The following is a 19,041-nucleotide window of genomic DNA, read 5'->3' as shown; positions in this document are numbered from 1 at the left end:
ATAAACTACTTTTTTCTTCAATTTTTGTAATTTTTTCTTAAAATTTTGTAATTTTTTCTAAAATTTTTGTAATTTTTTCTTAAATTTTTGTAGTATTTTCTTAAATTTTTTTAATTTTTTCTTAAATTTTTGTAGTATTTTCTTAAATTTTTGTAATTTTTTCTTGCCTTTCCACCGAGTTTCAACCTGCTATGTATTTTTTCATGTTTTCCAATTTTCAAATTCTTCTTCACTGGTCTATTTCTAGTAACAGTAGCAATAATTTAATATATAAAGAATATTAAAAATCTTAGTAACCAAGTTTCAAGCACAAATATCAAAAAGTAGCAATAATTTTTACTTGAAACGCTCAAATTTTTTTTATATAATTCAAGAATATTTTCATTGTATTTACTTACAAATTTGCACAGATTTTTCTTAACTCTTTTGTATTAAGGTCTTGCAAATTTTTCATAGGCATTACTAATTTATTATAATTAATTGCAATTAATACTTTTGTCTGCCACTGCATACTTGCTAATACAACTTTTAATTCCTAAATTATTTATTTATTTTTAATTTAGTATTTTATGCTAAAATTTCCTATGTTTTAAGTATTATTTCCGTTTACATCCTTCGCCTCCATTACCATATGTAATTTATTTTTGTAATGTAAAAAAAAAACTAATTTAAAAAAATAATAATTTTGGTACCATTAATTTTTTTTACAACGTACCTTTCAATATTGCATTTCACATATTTATACACATGTGTATAACTTTCCATTTATTTGTATAAGTACTTAACCCGCAATTAATCAAAAAACTAATGATGAAATCATTTTGAAAAATATAAAATTAATAAGCATTCACAAACAAAGAAATATTTGTTTTATTTATGGAGGAAAACTTGAACTGGTATTATTTCAAATTTTCCAAAATATTATGGATTCCAGCTCGACACTTGTAAGTTAGCAATATATGTATACCCTTAGTTATACGTAAGCGCTCTGCCTTCAACCTTTAGTAATCCTAAAATGCTACAGAAGTCCGTTTTTTCAAATTCCAATGTCTTAATTGCTTAAGAAAAGGTTGAAAAACCTCAAGACAGGTTCCGGCAAATGCAAAAATTAAAAAAAAATGAATTTACGAAACTTGTAAAGTGGTTTTCAATAAGAGCGCTACAGAAACGGTTTGGGATATCAATGAAATTCTTTATTTCTGTGAAAGTGCATTCGAAGCTACTATGTATGGAACTCGATTTCTTTTGCATGGCCATCACGGTCTTGCCTGCAGAAGTCCAGAAGCTGAACCCAATTTTCGACTGCTTTCAAACATAAATAGGCCGATACTGCTGCAATTTAACGTTCCATATTCATACGATTTTCATCAATCGTCGCTGGATTGTTGGCATAGACTATAGACTTGATGTAGCCTCAGAGGAAATAGTCTAACGGCGTTAAATAGCACGACCGAGGCGGGCAGTTGACTGGGCCATTCAGCCAGAAATGAGCCTCATCGTTGTTGCTCACCCCAATTCACGATTCTGGTGGTCCAGCGGCTTCAGATATTGCGTCAATTTCATCTTGCAAAGAGGTAGGACAAGATCCTTTCGCGGACCTCACAAAGATGCACAACGCTTGAAAACGACGTGTGTTAGAGACTGATTTGGATCTTCCTCAATTGATACATTAGCTGCAGCAATATTCTCTGCTCGACGCACTTCCTCGTCTCTCTGGCACGGGAACATTTTGTACTGTGCCTGTGAATTCAAACTTTTCCACTAGACGCTCAATTGTTGATCTGACAGGACGATTACGACGAATATAAATTGGACGTGGCGCTCTTAAAGTTGAGGCTACTGACACGAATTTCGGTAGTAAATTTTATTTTTTTAAACCCAAACAGTTTGAGATTGAAAATACAATTTTCATTTCACAAAAATCGGAATTGAAAATTGGAATTGAAATTGAAAATCTATTTTTAAGTACAAAATTATTGATTAATAAAAATCGCAACCCTGCTTTAAGCCATTATACAAACAGTGTTTAAATTATTAACTCGGAACTTTCAGCAAGATGGCTTTAGACTAAATCGCTTAACAGCAAACTGTATATTTCATCTAACGGTTTTTTTTTGCATCCTCTTTGCATACTCCATGTTCCAAATAACGGACTTTTTTTCTCTACCATTTGAATTCAAATGCACTTATCATAGACAAAAACCTCAAAAAATCACTCAATTCACATTTGAAAACAGATATGCCTTCCTTTTCACTCATAATCATAATATGCAGATGTGCAACAAGTGGCTAGTAATAAAGAATATTGCCATATTTTTGCAATATATAGTTAATAAAATTTACATACATTCCTAAAACACCTTAAAGTGTCAACATCAATCATTTCCGCCTCCATAACAGCAATTTTAATATATAAAATAAACGATTTCCTACATTAAACAAACGCCATCACATTTATATACGCATAAAAAGTAATAAGCAACCAGCTGGCAGCCACTTCAAACACTTTTCACTCATTCGGAGCGAAAGAGACAACACTAGTGCGCCTCCTATTAGTTAATTGCTCAATGCTTGCGGCGGCCACTATAGCAAAGAAAGCATCATCAAACTAGTTTCAGTTTAGTTTTATCCGTTGGACAAGTAAGTGTGTAGTGAAAAGTAAAATTCGTGCATGATTCCCGATCGGTGCGCTAGTGTGTCGTCGTCGCCATACAGTGTCGCGTTCAGTGTGTTAGTAAACGAAATTTAGGCAGAAAACAGTTGGTTAAATGTGCAAAGTATGAAATTCAATTAGAATTAAGTCATTTCATAACAAACGAAACGAAATGATTGCATATTTCACGCGTAGGAAAAAATAACAGTACTTTGCGAAGTGCATTCGCCGCTAGTAAATGCAACGAAAGTGCATAGGCATTCGCAGTACAGCAACAAGAAGCAAAACAGCGAATGGACTCTTTTCGTGGTGTTTACTTTGTTGTTGTTCTTATTACGTGAATGCGTTGCGGTTTGAAGGTGTTTGCATGCGTTAAATGCGGGTCGCCTACTATTGTGTGTGCGAGTTTGCGTGTATTTGTGTTGAATTCGTTGATGTGTTTCTAGTTTGAGTCATACCTGCGGAAAAAGAAACAAATTCCAACGCAGCGCAAAGCAATTGTAAGCCAAGTGGTGAATGAGTGTGTGCAAAACAGAATTGTAGAATTAAAAGTAAATAAATTATTAAACAAATGGCAATTGGAAATAAAATAAAAATAAAAGAGTAGAGTGATGATGAATTAGTAAACACCGGAAATGATAAAAGTGACACACCGATCTCAGTACATACTAAGTGCTAATATATCTATGTATGTATGTGTATGTGAGCAAATGCAATTAGAAAGCAGTAACAAAGAAAGTCTAAAGAAATGCTTGCAACGATCTGCGCTATTGCTATTTATTTACCTTTGTTGACGTAGGTCAATAACTTATTGAGTTGTGTCGATGATATTAAAAAGCATAAGTAAGTTAAGTGTGCACTAAAAAACGTGAAGAAAAGTAAGAAATTAATTATTTGAGCTATTCAAACGTACAACAAACAAAACAATCAATTCAAGCAACAATAGAAGTAGAAGGTACGAACAAGATAAGTATAACAGCAGCGCGATAACAACAATTGTTACCGGACATTTCTAACCAGCACTAGGCAGAGAGGTGTAAAGTGAAGTCAGCATACGAAAAGTGGCATCAGCGGCAAACACAACGAGCTGTTTACACGCACACCTTTGCACATATTGCTACTTCCACTTTGTTCGCATTCTTGAATTTTTGCTGTCCGTTGCCAGCAAGTCGCATACATGAACTTGGTGCGACTGTGTGCCGGCAGAAAGCAGGTTTTCCTATAGTGGAAGGTAGGAAGATATGTAAAAAGTAATTACAAGCAACATACATACATATGTACATATATATAGATGTATTAATGTGCATTTGCGCGTATGTGTAAATAAAAGAAGTGAGATCAAGTCGTAGATCAAAAAGGGTAACGAGTAGAGCGGTGACAGTTGCAAGAGAAAACGAATTGTGCAGAAAATTTCCAAGCCAATTAGTGTAAATGTTAAGAAAATATAAAATTAAATAAATACTAGTGCATTTTTCTGTAATTGCAGTGCGTTTTTTTGCGAGTGTAAAGAGTGCAACATAATTAACCGGTAGTGTTTTACCGCAATCTTGTGCTTGCAAAGTTGTTCAACGACTTTGCAGTAGTTTTCGACAATTTTTAGTGAAATCGTGCTGTGCCACAATAAAAAGCGCACGACTTGAACGGAATTCAACGCAAAACCACTACAACACTTTTGTGCAACAGCAGCATTAACAACAACCAAGTTTATACAAAAAAAGACTACCAACGTAAAGCATTTGCCAAAAGTTCTGACTACGGCAGCACCTACTTTTGGGCACTTCAATTCGAGTGCATAGCCAGCTGCACCTACGTTTGCAAGCCGGAAATGCCAGCGTGCTAAGTAACTTGTGAAAGTCGCCAACTCCTTTGTACTGTGCTTTTGAGTGCTTGGTTGCATACATATACTAAATCCTTTCACATTGTGCCGACTTTTAGTGTTTTCTTGGAATATTGAGTCAGCCCTACATTTGTGCGTTCCTAGCGTTGATTCATCTTAACTGGGCAATAAATAAACGACATCTACAGAACGGAAGCTGCCGCACTTGCAACAATTGCAGTGGCATATTTCTTGACTGCTGACTTCGTTTTCCTGCGGGCAGTGGATAGCGCTTTTTAAGCTGTATATCCACATATCATTTTCTGTCCCCAACTTTTTAATGCAATAATTATGTCATGGGATCTTGTACGCGACGACACTTTATGCTGTCAACATGCTTGCTGCAAATGGTAAGTTTTCAGAAAAAATATTTACCAATATACATATGTATGTACATATGTATGTGCAAATGAGTATATTTTTTCTAGGTCATTTTTAAAGAGCGTATATACATACATATATACATATGTATCTATGTTTTGTAATTAGCAATGAAACATCGGTTTAAGTGCTTTCAATGAGTTTTATGCAATAAGAATTATTAAGCGCGTATAAGAGTGAGTGGATAGCAGATGTGTGTATATAATTATTATAATTATACGTTTTCGAAAGGGCGATAATATGCTTTAATGAAAACAAAAGGTGTTAGATTTTGTTGTCTAAAGTTTAGATTCGATTAGAAATAATAATATTTGAAAAAATAATATTAATAATAATACTTTGATCAAAATTTGATAAAGCGAAAGTGAAAAAAATCCTTCCTTATTCTTTTACCAAAATCTGTGAAATTGAAAACATATTTTTTAAATGCTAATAACTAATGCTATTAGAAAAATTAAAAATTTTTGTTTTTATAAATAAATAATTAAAAACAAAAGACATAAAATTTGTCTGCGCAGAAATTATATTACACTTCACAAGTGGATTTCTCATGGCATAAAAGAGTATAAGATGTCTTTATCCTGTTTGTAACTCGTCAGTTTGTATGACAGCTATGTATATGCTATATTACTCCAATCGGAACAGTAGATTTGCAGATTACACCGTTGCCTTGGAAAATAATCCATATCAAATTTGGTGAAGTTATCTCTAAGTTCGAAAATCTTTGTATTAGGTATGTGGGAGCACGATTCATCCAATTTTTGACACACAGACATATCATTTTCAGGAAAATATTATCTCTGTACTTCAATTAAATATCTCCAAGATTTGAAATGTAGAAAATCTGAAAAACTGAGCCTCTCATATCACTACTTCTTCCAAGGTCGATTATTATATATGTATATCATATATGTACCTATAGTTCTAAGTTTGTCTGATTATGTGGACACAAAATTAATGGTTGAGGATCATTTTTATATATCTCAAAAAATAAGTTAGTTAAATAAATATTTCCGGTAATTCCATTTACTTGTTATAAATATTTTTTTATTACTTGTGATGACGTAGATTCGCAGTTCCAGCGCGATATCCATTATCAGCTTATCGAATGGGAATTATATACACTGTTTTTTATACCCTGAACAAGGTATATTAAGTTTGTCACGAAGCTTGTTACACCCAGAAAGAAGCGTCGGAGACCCTATAAAGTATATATATAAATGATCAGTATGTTGAGCTGAGTCGATTTAACCATGTCCGTCCGTCCGTCTGTTTGTATATATACGAACTAGTCCCTCAGTTTTTAAGATATCGTTTTGAAATTTTGCAAATGTCATTTTCTCTTCAAGAAGCTGCTCATTTGTCGAAACTGCCGATATCGGACCACTATAACATATAGCTGCCATACAAACTGAACGATCGGAATCAAGTTCTTGTATGGAAAACTTTCACATTTGACAATGTATCTTCACAAAAGTTGGCACAGGTTATTTTCTAGAGCAACAATGTAATCTCCGAAGAAATTGTTCAAATCGGCTTACTATTTACTATTTGGTATGGATTATTTTCTAAGGCAACAATATAATCTCCGAAAAAATTGTTCAGATCGGATTACTATAGCATATAGCTCCATATAAACCGAACACATAGTTACTAAAAGAAATTTCACCTGTGAAGGGTATATTTGCTTCGGTGCAGCCGAAGTTTACGTTTTTTCTTGTTTTTATTACGTTTTATTTGTATTTATTTTTGCAAAAGTGAGTAGTAAAAATGAATGAAAAGGAAACAAGTTGAGAGCATTAACACCTTTAATTCAATTAGTGCAAATGAAAGTGATAAAAATAGGTCGCTAAATGGACAGGCAAACAGAAAAATGTGTAGTGCCTATAAAATTTGTTGTAATCGTGCTTTAATGCGTACGTTTAAAGACTTGTTGTAAACGTATTTAAGAATTTATTTTTTTTCCTGCTTCTCCTTGATCTTTGTGGCGCAATTTAAAAGTTTAATGTAGCTATGAGCTTAAATAGTGGAGATTTTAACGTATGTATATTGTCTTACTGCTTTTGTTGTGATGAAACAGCCGTAGGGACTAACGTAAAAAATATTTATTTCTGAAATATTTGTTATGGAGTTTCTCATCATTTGTCTTCACTACCAAGTAAAGCTGCGCAAACTGGAATAAAACCTTCGTACCTCAAACCCTTTAACTTCCACACTCTTTAACAACATTTTCTGCACAGAATGCAAGAACATGCAGTGCCTGCAAATTTATTTTAGATTAAAAAAAATTTCGTATTCAAGTGTTGAAATGTTGAATTGCATAATCACTTTAAGATCGACAACACAACTTGCGGCATTGGCGAACGCTTTTCGTTGCAAAATTGCTGCCGTCAGATGAAAATGCTTAAAACCGAGATAAAACCAAAGTGGGGGAATTCCATACATACACACACAAATGCCATATGCAACACTAAAGGCAGCCGTAGCTGCGCGGTAGCTTCCATATTGGAAGTATATCCAGCAAGTTGCTTGCCAACAACCGCAGGAACCCATAAGAAGACATGATTCTGCAGATAAATATACATAAGTACATGTATGTATGTGTATGCGGCAACTTTTACACAAATATGTAACGCTGACTTTCTATATATTGCATTATGGCTGCATGCTGCACGTGTGTGTCCGTTGCGCGTAATGCACAGTTGGCAAGCTGCTGCAGCGCCATAAAGGCAAGAAGCCACGCTACAACTGAGACTGAGAACCAACCAACGAAAATCCCAAGGAGATTTTCCAACAATCTTACATATGTTTGGATGTGTTGGATTGTTTCTGTCCTTGTTGTTGTTGTTGTGCCATATGGCGTGTTGCGGCGGCTCCTACTTCAGTTGCTTGTTGCAATGGCTGGCGTTGGTATGGCAGTTGAAAATAATCGGTTATAAATTTTCCATAAGCAAGCTTTAAGGAGCGTCGTCAAGTACCATGTGTAGAAATGTGCTCGTTTGTGTCCTGTAGACATTTGTTGGATGCTCAAAACTGGTTTGAAGACGCGACAATTTGTAATAATCTACTGACATGACGATGAAGTGTTGTTAAAAAGTAGAAATATCAAAAATGTTAAGCAGATAATAGATATTGATTTGGCTTAAGCGGTTACATGGGTTTCATCGGGTAAAAAACAGCCTTTTTTCAACAATTTTTTTCTCATATAGAATATGAAATATTTTATTAGAATTTTCCATTATTAAAAACATACACCATAAATAAAATAATTCTGAAATTTTTGAAAAAAAAAATATTATTTTAAATTCGCCATTGCGACGCATAAAACTGAAAATTGGATTTTTGGTAGACATTTTTACAAACACATGAAAATTTTAGTGAAGAAATTGCGCGAAATTTTTTCCAAACAGATGCAATCAAAAAAAAAATCCTTCGTCCAAGTCCTTAAGATTGTATCTCAAAGATCTGTGGAAAAGTTCATGAAGATCGGTTGAGTAGTTTTCGAGAAATCTTGCCAACCGACTTCAAAAACACAGTTTCGAGAAAAACGCTTTTAAAGACGGCGCACTTAGCTTAGCCAGGCCCGAGGGCACAAGCTCTTAAGGCTGTATTTCGGAAACTATTATTTGGACAATATTGTAGATTCCCTTCTAGATAATAATCTCTTCAACAGTAATACCCGGTCGTATTTTAATACAAATCTTCGACTTTTCCCTTCCAAATAGGCTCCTAAGCCAACGCAAGCAAGCCAATTTTCCATAAACATGCGAAAGCTTCGGGTGGGACGGTCTTCAATGCCTTCTGTGAAAGTTTGGTTTATCGGTTTTGGATCATTTTTAGGCATTATTCGCTACTTTTTGAGACAGTTTCGTCGTCATGAGAATTTAGCATTGCATACTTCATATCCTAAACATGAACCAAAATGTGTTGAGTCGACTCATAAGTAAGATATCTGTTATAACTCTATTGATAACGCGACAAATTTTTAGCACAGTATTCTCAACTTTTTCGATCAAACACAGTTGGATCGGTGGAATAACAGCTACTGGTAGGCAAAAATCCGGGTCAACTCTTGATATCGAAGCACTGGATGTTGTGACACGTGTTCATTGCCACCCATTGAATCCCGCTCATTTAGCCCCTCCCTCAATGTGGTCCGACCCCGTCGTAACAACAACTTTTCTGGCCCTCGCGTTAGAGGATTTCAATGAACATTTACTCGTGCATTGCGAACTAGACAAGCTACAACTACAAAAATAGACAAAGACTACAACAAAAACACCACCAATAGGTCCACCTGGACCTATTACTGTCGGGGAAGTTCATATTAGTCAGATCCATGTGTGGTTATGGAGGTCGGTTTCTGGATCTGTCACTGAGTCAGACTGATGTCTGAATTAAAATTACAGCAACTAACTCACCAACTGTAAATTTTTATCGCAAAATATATTTTATAAATAAGACTGATCCAATTAGAAATAATTATTCTTAATTAAAAAAAATTATTTCACTTTTCTATTCCTCATCGCCTATCGGATTTCATCCTTATTGGTACTAGTACGAAACTAGAAAAAATTGTTGCAGCGATAAAGTTTGAAAATGCGTACCACTTTTGGTACTCAACTGTACTGAACCCAACCAGCTTAGAATGTGTGCCTCTCTCTGCAGGGTATATGCGTGTGTATCGCGTTTGGGAAATGCAAGCGGCGGCTGTGGATATTGAATTGCTTGGGCGACCTTCGGGGATTGCGCCTCCCTGCAATTTATTGCATTTGTGAAACCAGTAAAAAAATTAATGTGCTTTAGTGCATTTGTTGTTGCTCAATGCACGCAAAATATGGAAATTATACATACATATACATATATATACATATGTATATATATATATGTATGTGTATATACAAACATGTAAATTTGTGCAAATTTTGCATTTTAACTGCGAAAATATAGAAAGTGAATTTGCAGGTTTAGCAGAGATTACTCTTAAGCAAGGACTACAGATAATTGCAGATCTGCAAATCTGCCAAATTATGGCGAAATTTGCTTCTAACACCCGACCGTTATTGTCAGTGGAAATTTCACATAAATAAAATTGCAAAATTTGCATGCGAAATTTATGTTTTACTTTCTACGAAGCACGCAGCGCAAAATAAAAGCATTTTTTTCGTATTCTACTCTTACTTCGCTTTGTGTCCCATTCAATGGCTGGCAATAGTGAAAGCCGCATAATCGTTCGATCGCCAGCAAATTGCTGAAACCGGCCAAGCAAAGCGAAGCAAAACGAGATAACAACGCTGAAGAGTGGCCGAGGCGCTAGTAAAAGCAAAAGCAAACGAGTTAATAAATTATAAATAAAAATAAGTGCAATAAAAATCAAAAATCATACTCGTTGCATGTTTTGTTGTTGCTGTTTTGCATAAAAACATCAACTAAGCGACGCTGCATCGCTGACAATGCAACGCACGGCAAAAATTAAATAAAATTCAGTTGCAGCAGCAGCAACAACAACATGCTGCAAATGTGGTTGCAACAGTTAGGCAGCCAAACCGGCGTGTCTGCATGTGGCAACACATGTCGCTCACTCGTTTGCTTGCCGCTTGACAGTTTTTGCGCTGTGGTGTCTTTTGTTGCCGATTTTTAATGTATTTTTGCAGACGTTCTTTTATTAGAAAAAATGTACACCCTGAACGCTCAAATTTTGCACACATACTTTACTCTCCAAGAGGTTGCTTATTTGTAGGAATTGCCGATATCGGACTACTATAGCATATAGCTGCCATACAAACTGTTCAGGCAAAATTAAGTTATTGTAGGAATAACTTTTTTATTTGACAAGGTGTCTTTACGAAATTTGACACAGATTAGTATTAAGGCCAACGCTACAGTCTCGGAAAATAGTTCGCAGCACTGTGGCATATAGCTGCCATACAAATTGGCCGCTCAAAATCAAGCCCTTGTATGGAAAACTTTTTTATTTCGCAAGTTATCTTCACAAAATTCCGTCAAGATTATTTCCTTAAGTATTTTTACAATCTCCGAAGAAATTATTCAGATCGGAGCACTATAGCATATAGCTGTCATACAAAGTGATCGATCAAAATAAAGTTCTTGCATGGAAAACTTTTTTATTTCGCAAGTTATCTACACAAAATTTGGCGTAGCATATTTTTCAAGGCAACGGTGCAATCTCCGAAGAAATTATTCAGATCGGAGCACTATAGCATATAGCTGTCATACAAACTGGCTGATAAAAATCATGTTAAAGATATTTTTTATACACTTTTTTGCCATAAAAAATGCACCTGTGAAGGGTATAATAGTTTCGGTGCAGTTATATCTTCTTTTTATTCATAAATATAGATATGTGTGTATGCTTGCATATATTCTATGCTTTGTTGCTGACTTTGCCTGCCCTGCGGCAGTTGATAATGCCCGCTATTCGCTTGCTTTTTATGTTTTGGCGGATCAATAGATGCACTCACACATACATACATACATAGATATGCACAGACAACATACATATTATCCTTTGTATGTATATGGCGCTGGCTGCCAACAAACTGCCTGCTGCTGCAGCAATTTCTGCTGATGCGCCTGACGAGCAACTTGATGTTGTCTTCAATTTGATTTCATTTTGTTGTTGTTGTTGTTGTAGTTAATATAGCGCTTCACTGCGCTACTGCCGTTTTTGTCATCGATGCTGGAACTGTATTTTTTCGTTGTTGTTGTTGTCACGGCTGTAACGTTGTTGTAGTTGCTGCCACTGCTGTGGTTTTTGTAGTTGTTGTCACTACTTTAATTTCTGTTGTTGTTGTTGCTACATCTGCAGTTTTTGTTGTTTCTGCTTCTGCAGCTTATGATGGACCTCATTTCGCCCAAGCGTTGCAATTCAGTGGCTCTCAACTCTGGCCACAACTCGCAGTATTTTAGTGGCTGCTAAGCGAGTTGTGCTGTTACTTTTATTGCAAAAAAATACAAAAACAACAACAAGCAGCTAATTTTGTTGCGCGTTTTCTATATACACTATTTCAACTACATGGGGGCCAAGTGCAATTCGCTTGCAACTCATTGCTGCTGCTGATTGTCTGCACTGCTGCTACTTGCAACAGTAAATTTGCTGCGGTTGACAACTGAAATGTCGCGTTTCACGTGCTTTGTGTGTCAGCAAGTCGAGCGGCTGATCGAAAGCTGGCGGCTGAATGTGTGGAAATGCAAAATGAACTCACTTGTTTGGTTTTATATTGAGTTTTATTTAAATTTCTTCATGCATATTTCACACTTCTATTTTTTACATATGTACATAAGTATGTATGTATGCATCTTTATAAATCTGTTTGTATTTTTTGACTAGCTGTCGTACAGAATCTATTCAACTTAGGTTTAAATTTTGCGAATTTTCAAATAGTGTCTTATGTTTTTTATCAGATGGCAACGCCATAAACTCAATTTAGTTGAAATTCTCGCTAAATAAGCCTCTTTTGAAGTCCAAACTGATTCTTTGTTACTTTTGATTATTTATAAAATCGATAAGAGTGGCAACGCTGCAAAATTGGTGCTTAAAATCAATTCTAAAAAACATATGCACTTTTATTACTCACTGTATTGAAAATTTTCTGTTTAAAAGCCATTATTATGGCATCTCGATATACCATCTGGAAAATTTGACCCGGATGATTTAAAATCAGATGGCAACGCCATAAACTTAATTTAGCTAAAATTCTCTCTAAATAAGCCTGTTTTGAAGTCCATACTGATTCTTTGTGACTTTTGATTATTTATAAAATCGATAAGGGTGGCAACGCTGTAAAATTGGTACTTAAATTCAACTTTCAGAAATATACATATGCATTTTTATACCTCACTGTACTTTTCTGTTTGAAAACTATTATCAAACAATTTTTACTTAGATTAAGGTGGCACTGCCATATACCATTTGACAAATTTGACTCGGCCTAGCAAAAAAAAAAAAACAATTTTGACGTATTTTAATACAAAATTCCGGCCTTCTCCGTGCATGAAACCTAAAAAAAACTTCTATTAGAAGATATTGTCTCCAGAATGTCTTACGGTCGAAAGAAAGTCTAGTATTGGCATTATGAAGGCGTTAAAAAAAGCAGAATGGCCGGTGAAAATTCGATTTTTGAAAAAAAATCTTCTTCTTTACTGGGGCAGACCGCCTACGCGGTTACTTCCGAGTTTACAACAACGTGCCGGTCGTTCTTCCTTTTTCATTCCCAATCTTGAGGCAGCTTTTGGTACGTCAGTTTACATAGCCGTATTAGCTTGGCGGGGATCCCTCATCCGAGGCTTTTGCGGGTTCCAAACCCAACTCATTTGCCTTTAACTGAAGCAAATTCGAAAATTCCTGTTCTGAGACAAAATCGTTTAAAGATAAACTAATGGAAATTGTCGATATCGATTTAAAATTTGGTAGGTTATTTTTGAAGGTATACCCTATCGAAATGTAAAAAAATATATGTATTTGTTTTGTAAATATCACATTAAGTGTGTATCTTAAATATAATTTCTTGACTTATACTATCGTAGTTTAAAGCAAGAAAATTGAAATATTCATGCTTCAAGGTCAAACATAACGATGGAAAACCAAGACAAGCCCATTGGCTACTCCTAATGAACACTTGTCAAAAGCTATTTATGTGACAGGCACAACACCTTCTCAGTTCCGTTCGACTCAAGAGAGTATGCGATACCACATTAAGTTGGTACAATAGCTTGTGATTTTATCTTCATTTCTTATACTAGTTGCATGTTCGATTCGCTTGCTCTCCAAGATTTGGCGATTCGATTCATGGAATGAACAAACAAGTTATTATTTTTGGCAGAATGGTGCTTGGCTCATTTCATTTCATCATTCTAATTGTAACTTCATTCTATTTTGGCCTGGTACTTTGTTCACAATTAAATTTTGGATTATTTGATTTGACTTACCACATACATTTTAACTATTGTATATTATGTAATTTACGTCTGTATGTATTTGCAAAATTAATTTAATGTATCTTTATATAGTCAAAATGATGTTCAGCACCCTAGAATGGCGAGTAATCATCAGCAATGTGTCACTAAAGTGCTCTACATCAATTAATTAATTAACTAAATTGTTCATTAATTGGCAATAGAGCAAAAGTTCACTGCGCTTGACATTCAATTTAAACGCGCCCACATGTGTGGGATTATATATTAAATATACATGGACTTATATGGAAATGTGTATATGTATATGCGTACATACATATATAAAGGCTATAAAACCAAAACTACAATTTTCATAAAAATACAAACTAGAAGTTATTATTTTTTACATTTTGCTTGAATGACATCTATAAATTATTAATTTAATTTATTTAGTAATAAAATATATAGACTCGAAAAAAATATAATAAAAAAGTAGAGAAAACGTCAGTTTCAGCTATACCGAAGCTCTGATACCCTTCATAGGCGCATTTCTTATAGCGTAACAGGGTGTAAAAAGTTATTTATCTTGATTTTGATCAGTCACTTTGCATGACAGCTATATGTTCTAGTGTTCCGATCTGAACAATTTTTTCGGAGACTGTACCTTTGCCTCAAATAATAATCCATGCCGAATTTCGTGAAGATATCTTTTCAAATAAATGCGATTTCCATACAAGAACTTAATTTTGATCTTTCAGCTTATATGACAGCCATATTTTACAGTGGTCCGATATCGGCGGTACCGACAAATGTACATTTTCTTGAAGACAAAAGCACGTGTTCAAAATTTCAGCACGATATCTCAAATATCAGGGTATAAAAATATACTTATGTATATATAACCATTATGACTATAAAGAATATCAAGTTAACTCGCTTCTCCATCGTCATTACGTAGGTTGCTATATATATTTCTGGTCTAATAATGTAAATAGGCATATTTATCAACGAAAATTGTTTTTTTTTTAATTTTTTTTTTATTTTTATTTTTTTTTTGTCGATTGCTGTTTTGATTCGGGCTCATACGCATAGATCCATGATTCGTCACCTGTGACGATCTTATAAACGTCTTTTGAAGCACCGCGATCGTATTTTTTCAGCATTTCTTTACACCAATCCACACGAGCCTTTTTTTGAGCGATTGTCAAATTGTGCGGCATCCAACGAGAACAAACCTTTTTTACGGCCAGGTGTTCATGCAATATCGAATGTATGCTGGTGGGAGAAATGCATAGGCATGCCTCTATCTGAAGGTATGTTACATGACGGTCTTGCATTATCAGTTCACGTACGGCATCGATGTTTTTGGCACAACGGCTGTTTTTGGACGACCTTCACGGAATTCGTCTTTGAGCGAGCGTCGGCCACGATTGAATTCATTGCACCAGTTTTTCACAGTGCTATAGGATGGTGCTTCATAGCCATACAAAGATTTTAGTTCATCGATGCAGTCTTGTCGTGATAATCCACGTCGAAAGTTGTGAAAAATGATCGCATGAAAATGTTCACGAGTTAATTCCACTTTTGGCCGAGATGAATTTTTTAATTCCCTGTAAATAAAACAATTCACGATTAAATGTCAAAACGTTCTGAGTGATGTTATGCTAAAAAATGTCAAACTTTCCAATGGAAATGTCAGATTGCACCTGGCACTTCTAGTGTTGCCCTAGGCCAGAATATATATAGCAGCCCTCGTATATGTCCGAAAATGTATTTCTATACAATTTTATACGCATTTAGGCAATGTTAGCGTCATCATTGTAATCATTTGTATTCAACTGTCAGCTGTCATATTTCGCGCTTTTAGTTTTATTATGTTTATGGTTTCTGATTTTGGCCCGCAGTCACCATTTTTTGTCGAAGTAATTTGCTTGTTATGCTAATTTCGATTATTTAATATATTCATATAAGCATGTTGCTACAAATAAAGGAGTAAAATAATTATATATGTATACATATATGTATAGGTATTTGTTTTTGTGTAAAACAATAAACTTATGCGTGCTGATAACTTTACGATAAGGCCACTCGTCATGAAATTCTGCGATAAGCAGAATAGTATACTTGGAAGGCTGCTCAGTAGCTGTTTGCTTAAATAATTAAACATATAGATGTATATGTATGTAACTACGTTTGTATGTACTTATATTTAAATTTAATATTATTTCTATTAATCAGCCATGGTTGGCTTATCGTTATCATTAACGAAATTTGGGGAGATGATATGAATGCTTTTATTCGGTTGTTCATTGAATTTCATTTTAAGATATGTACTAATATGAGCAAAACAGAGTAAGACTTCGTTCATAATTTTATAATTCTTAATTTATTCTTCAAAATCTATGCTGTCCCCCACGAAGTAATTCTCCTTGGTTACAATACACTTGTGCCAACGGTTTTTCCAATCCTCGAAACAGTTGTTTCCGCGTCGTAAGCATAGATCCAATACTCATCGCCAGTAATACTACGTTTTATGGTATCCTGGTAGTCGGAAAGCATTGTTTCACAGACGTTAACGCGGCGCAGTTTTTCAAAAAAATTAAGTGATTTTGGAACCAATTCACTTCACTTTTCTTAGGCCCAAATAATCTTTCAAAATAGTTTTTACTGATCTTTTCGATATTTTAACGATGCTTGTAAGATCTCTGACTATTAATCGTCGATTCTCCAGCACCAATTCGCTTATTTTATTGATCATCAGTTGATGTTGGTGGCCGTCCTGTGCCTGGGTTCAACGGGTTCTCGACCCTCTTTCAATAATTTGTATCAATTAAAAACACTTGCTCACTACAAATAATTATCACCGAAGGCCTTTTCCAAAATTATGAACGTTTTGGCACCAGAAATTTGTTTCCAAACAGCAAATTTAATGGAACTTCTTTGTTGAATAATTTCATTCATCGTAAAAATCGCCGAAGGCACTTTATGTGTCGAAAGTTTTCGATTGGGTTTAAGTCCGGGCTGCATGAAGGCCAGTCTAATAGAGTCACCATGTTTTTCTGAAACCATTGCTTTGTACCACGCGCAGTATGTTTCGGGTTGAAAATCGTTTGCTGGTAAATCCACGTTACGGGCATATTGTGATCAGCATATGGTAACATTACGTTGTCCATGATTGACATGTGTTTGAACTGATCCTTATGACATGGCACCCCAAATCATTATACAGCCGCCAACATGTTTTAAAGTGTATTTGAGGTCCAACTCCTTGCATCGACGCTTGCAGACATAAGTTTTTCCACCTGAAGAAACCCTATTTAGCTTGCTTTCATCAGAAAATAAAACTATTTTTCACTCTTTTAGTGTCCAATGGTGGTATTTCTTTGCAAAGCTCTAAGCGGTTTCTTCGATTGCGTTCAGAAAGTTATGGCTTCTACTTTGAAACTCTTCCAAAGAGTCCTGCCTCACGTAAACGTCTTTGTACAAATGGTACATTTGTGTTTTCTCCGAAAACCGCAACTCGAGTTTGATTTGCCGTCTTATGGGAATCTCCTTTTGTCTCGCGAATAATTAACTCGTCCTTCCGAAGAGTCGATTTCCGTCCTCTATTCTTTCTTGGAACTTGTTTTGTCGCTTTATTCTGTTACACTGTCTCCGTAGGATTTCCCATCCCTGTGCATATGCACGATCGCAAGACTTGCGCTCACCCATTTTTTTAAATTATTTAATTACTTAGTTGTAATCTATTTCAAATAAAAAATATAAATGTATAGTTTTCTTCGCCTTGAAAATCGCTGGCTGGATTCCCGTTTAGATCCATAGTTTCTTAGGCAAAGTTGTTTAGTATGATATGTCGAACTCTTTCCGCATATTTCAATCTTTGATATTAGACGATTCTAGTGATGGTTAATTCTAGTGATTTGATCTCAAATTAACGAAGATACGCATTCAAATGATAATATTTATCTATTGAACACTGTTAATTTGCCAATTGGTGGTCTAAACCTTATGGCATTGAAATTGATATCTGTTCTCAAGTGCTTAGCATTCAGAATACTTCACTTTTTGTATTGAAAATTCTGGCAACCAGATGTCTGTCTCCCATTCATAATTTCTGGAATATTTCTGCCGCAAAAGTGTGTGAATGCTATGTTGCCAATGAAATAGCAAACCGGAAATGACGGATTTCTCTTTTTCAAAATGATTTTTTGTGTCACATTTTTTCGCTATACTTAGTATACTCGTATATGTATGTATGTATGTATGTATTTATGCCCCTACATATGGATACATTTAGGGATTATCTGTTGTTCATCCTGCTTAAAATGAAAATATTTGCGATGCGTAGATATTTAGTGTAAGTGAGCACATAGTATGTCATTAAGGAAGAAGACTCACATATGTATATGTATATGTATGGCTTCAACTAGTCATTTGCCAGTTTCGTGCATTTCTGTATGTATGCTTGTCCTATTTACAAATATGTATGCACATAGATACATTAAGTAGTCTCTTACACATATTGTTCATATTTTTCACGCTACTTTGTTTCTGATTTTTTATTTGAGAACTTTCTGCCATTACCATTATAGAAGAGGTCATTCATTCATACTCGCATCCATATCCATGACTTGTGTCACGCTGTGCAAAATACGGCTGCCATGCGTGCGCAGTTAGTATGTGCTATATTATGTATGTTTGTATGTGTTCACCTATGTGTCTGTAAATCGGTGTGATGTGCGAAAAGATAAACTTCAACACTTTGGCTGTGAAAATGCGGTCTATGAACTCATTTGTGTCTTTTCATATGTAACGGACATACATATGTTTGTAAATACTCGTATATATGTATATATGTGCATATCTATGTATGTAATTACATTTAGAAATGCACATAAATATTACATACATACGTGAGGCAAATAGGTTTTTGAGTATGTTTTTTCAAGCATATACATACATATGTATGTATGTATGATTATATGGATATAATTTTCTACCGTTTTGCACAATTTCTATTATTATGCTTTTGTCGGTAATTTCGCATACTGTTTCGGTCTTTTATGCTTCCGTGCATAACCAAATTATGCTATAAATCTTTCTATTATTTATTATACAATACTCGTCCATATGTTTACCTGTCTTTCAAATGCGGTGTTACAATGTAACGGTAAATTTGGGTTTATCGCGTATAATTTATCTATGATTTAAATTA

General features: G+C 34.8%; 1 protein-coding gene across 6 annotated transcripts in view; it reads left to right on the top strand.

The window, feature by feature from the left end:
* The first annotated feature begins 2,643 nt into the window (after positions 1–2,643).
* Positions 2,644–19,041, top strand: part of LOC120773108 (sodium/potassium-transporting ATPase subunit beta-1-interacting protein) — a 180,674-nt gene continuing 164,276 nt past the window's right edge. For 3 of the 6 annotated variants that reach the window (XR_005705124.1, XM_040102086.1, XM_040102087.1), the window contains exon 1: positions 3,297–4,879. Coding sequence is in view for 5 of the 6 variants with exons in the window: in XM_040102086.1 (XP_039958020.1) it covers positions 4,826–4,879 (54 nt within the window). In the remaining variant the exon portion in view is untranslated. Of the gene's footprint in view, positions 2,778–3,296; positions 4,880–19,041 lie in introns of those variants that run through there. The other 3 variants (XM_040102083.1, XM_040102085.1, XM_040102084.1) reach the window with 3 other exon arrangements.

The sequence above is a fragment of the Bactrocera tryoni genome, chromosome 3 (genome assembly GCF_016617805.1).
Source record: "Bactrocera tryoni isolate S06 chromosome 3, CSIRO_BtryS06_freeze2, whole genome shotgun sequence".
In the NCBI taxonomy this organism is placed as follows: domain Eukaryota; kingdom Metazoa; phylum Arthropoda; class Insecta; order Diptera; family Tephritidae; genus Bactrocera; species Bactrocera tryoni.
This window is presented reverse-complemented; position numbering and strand designations above follow the sequence as displayed.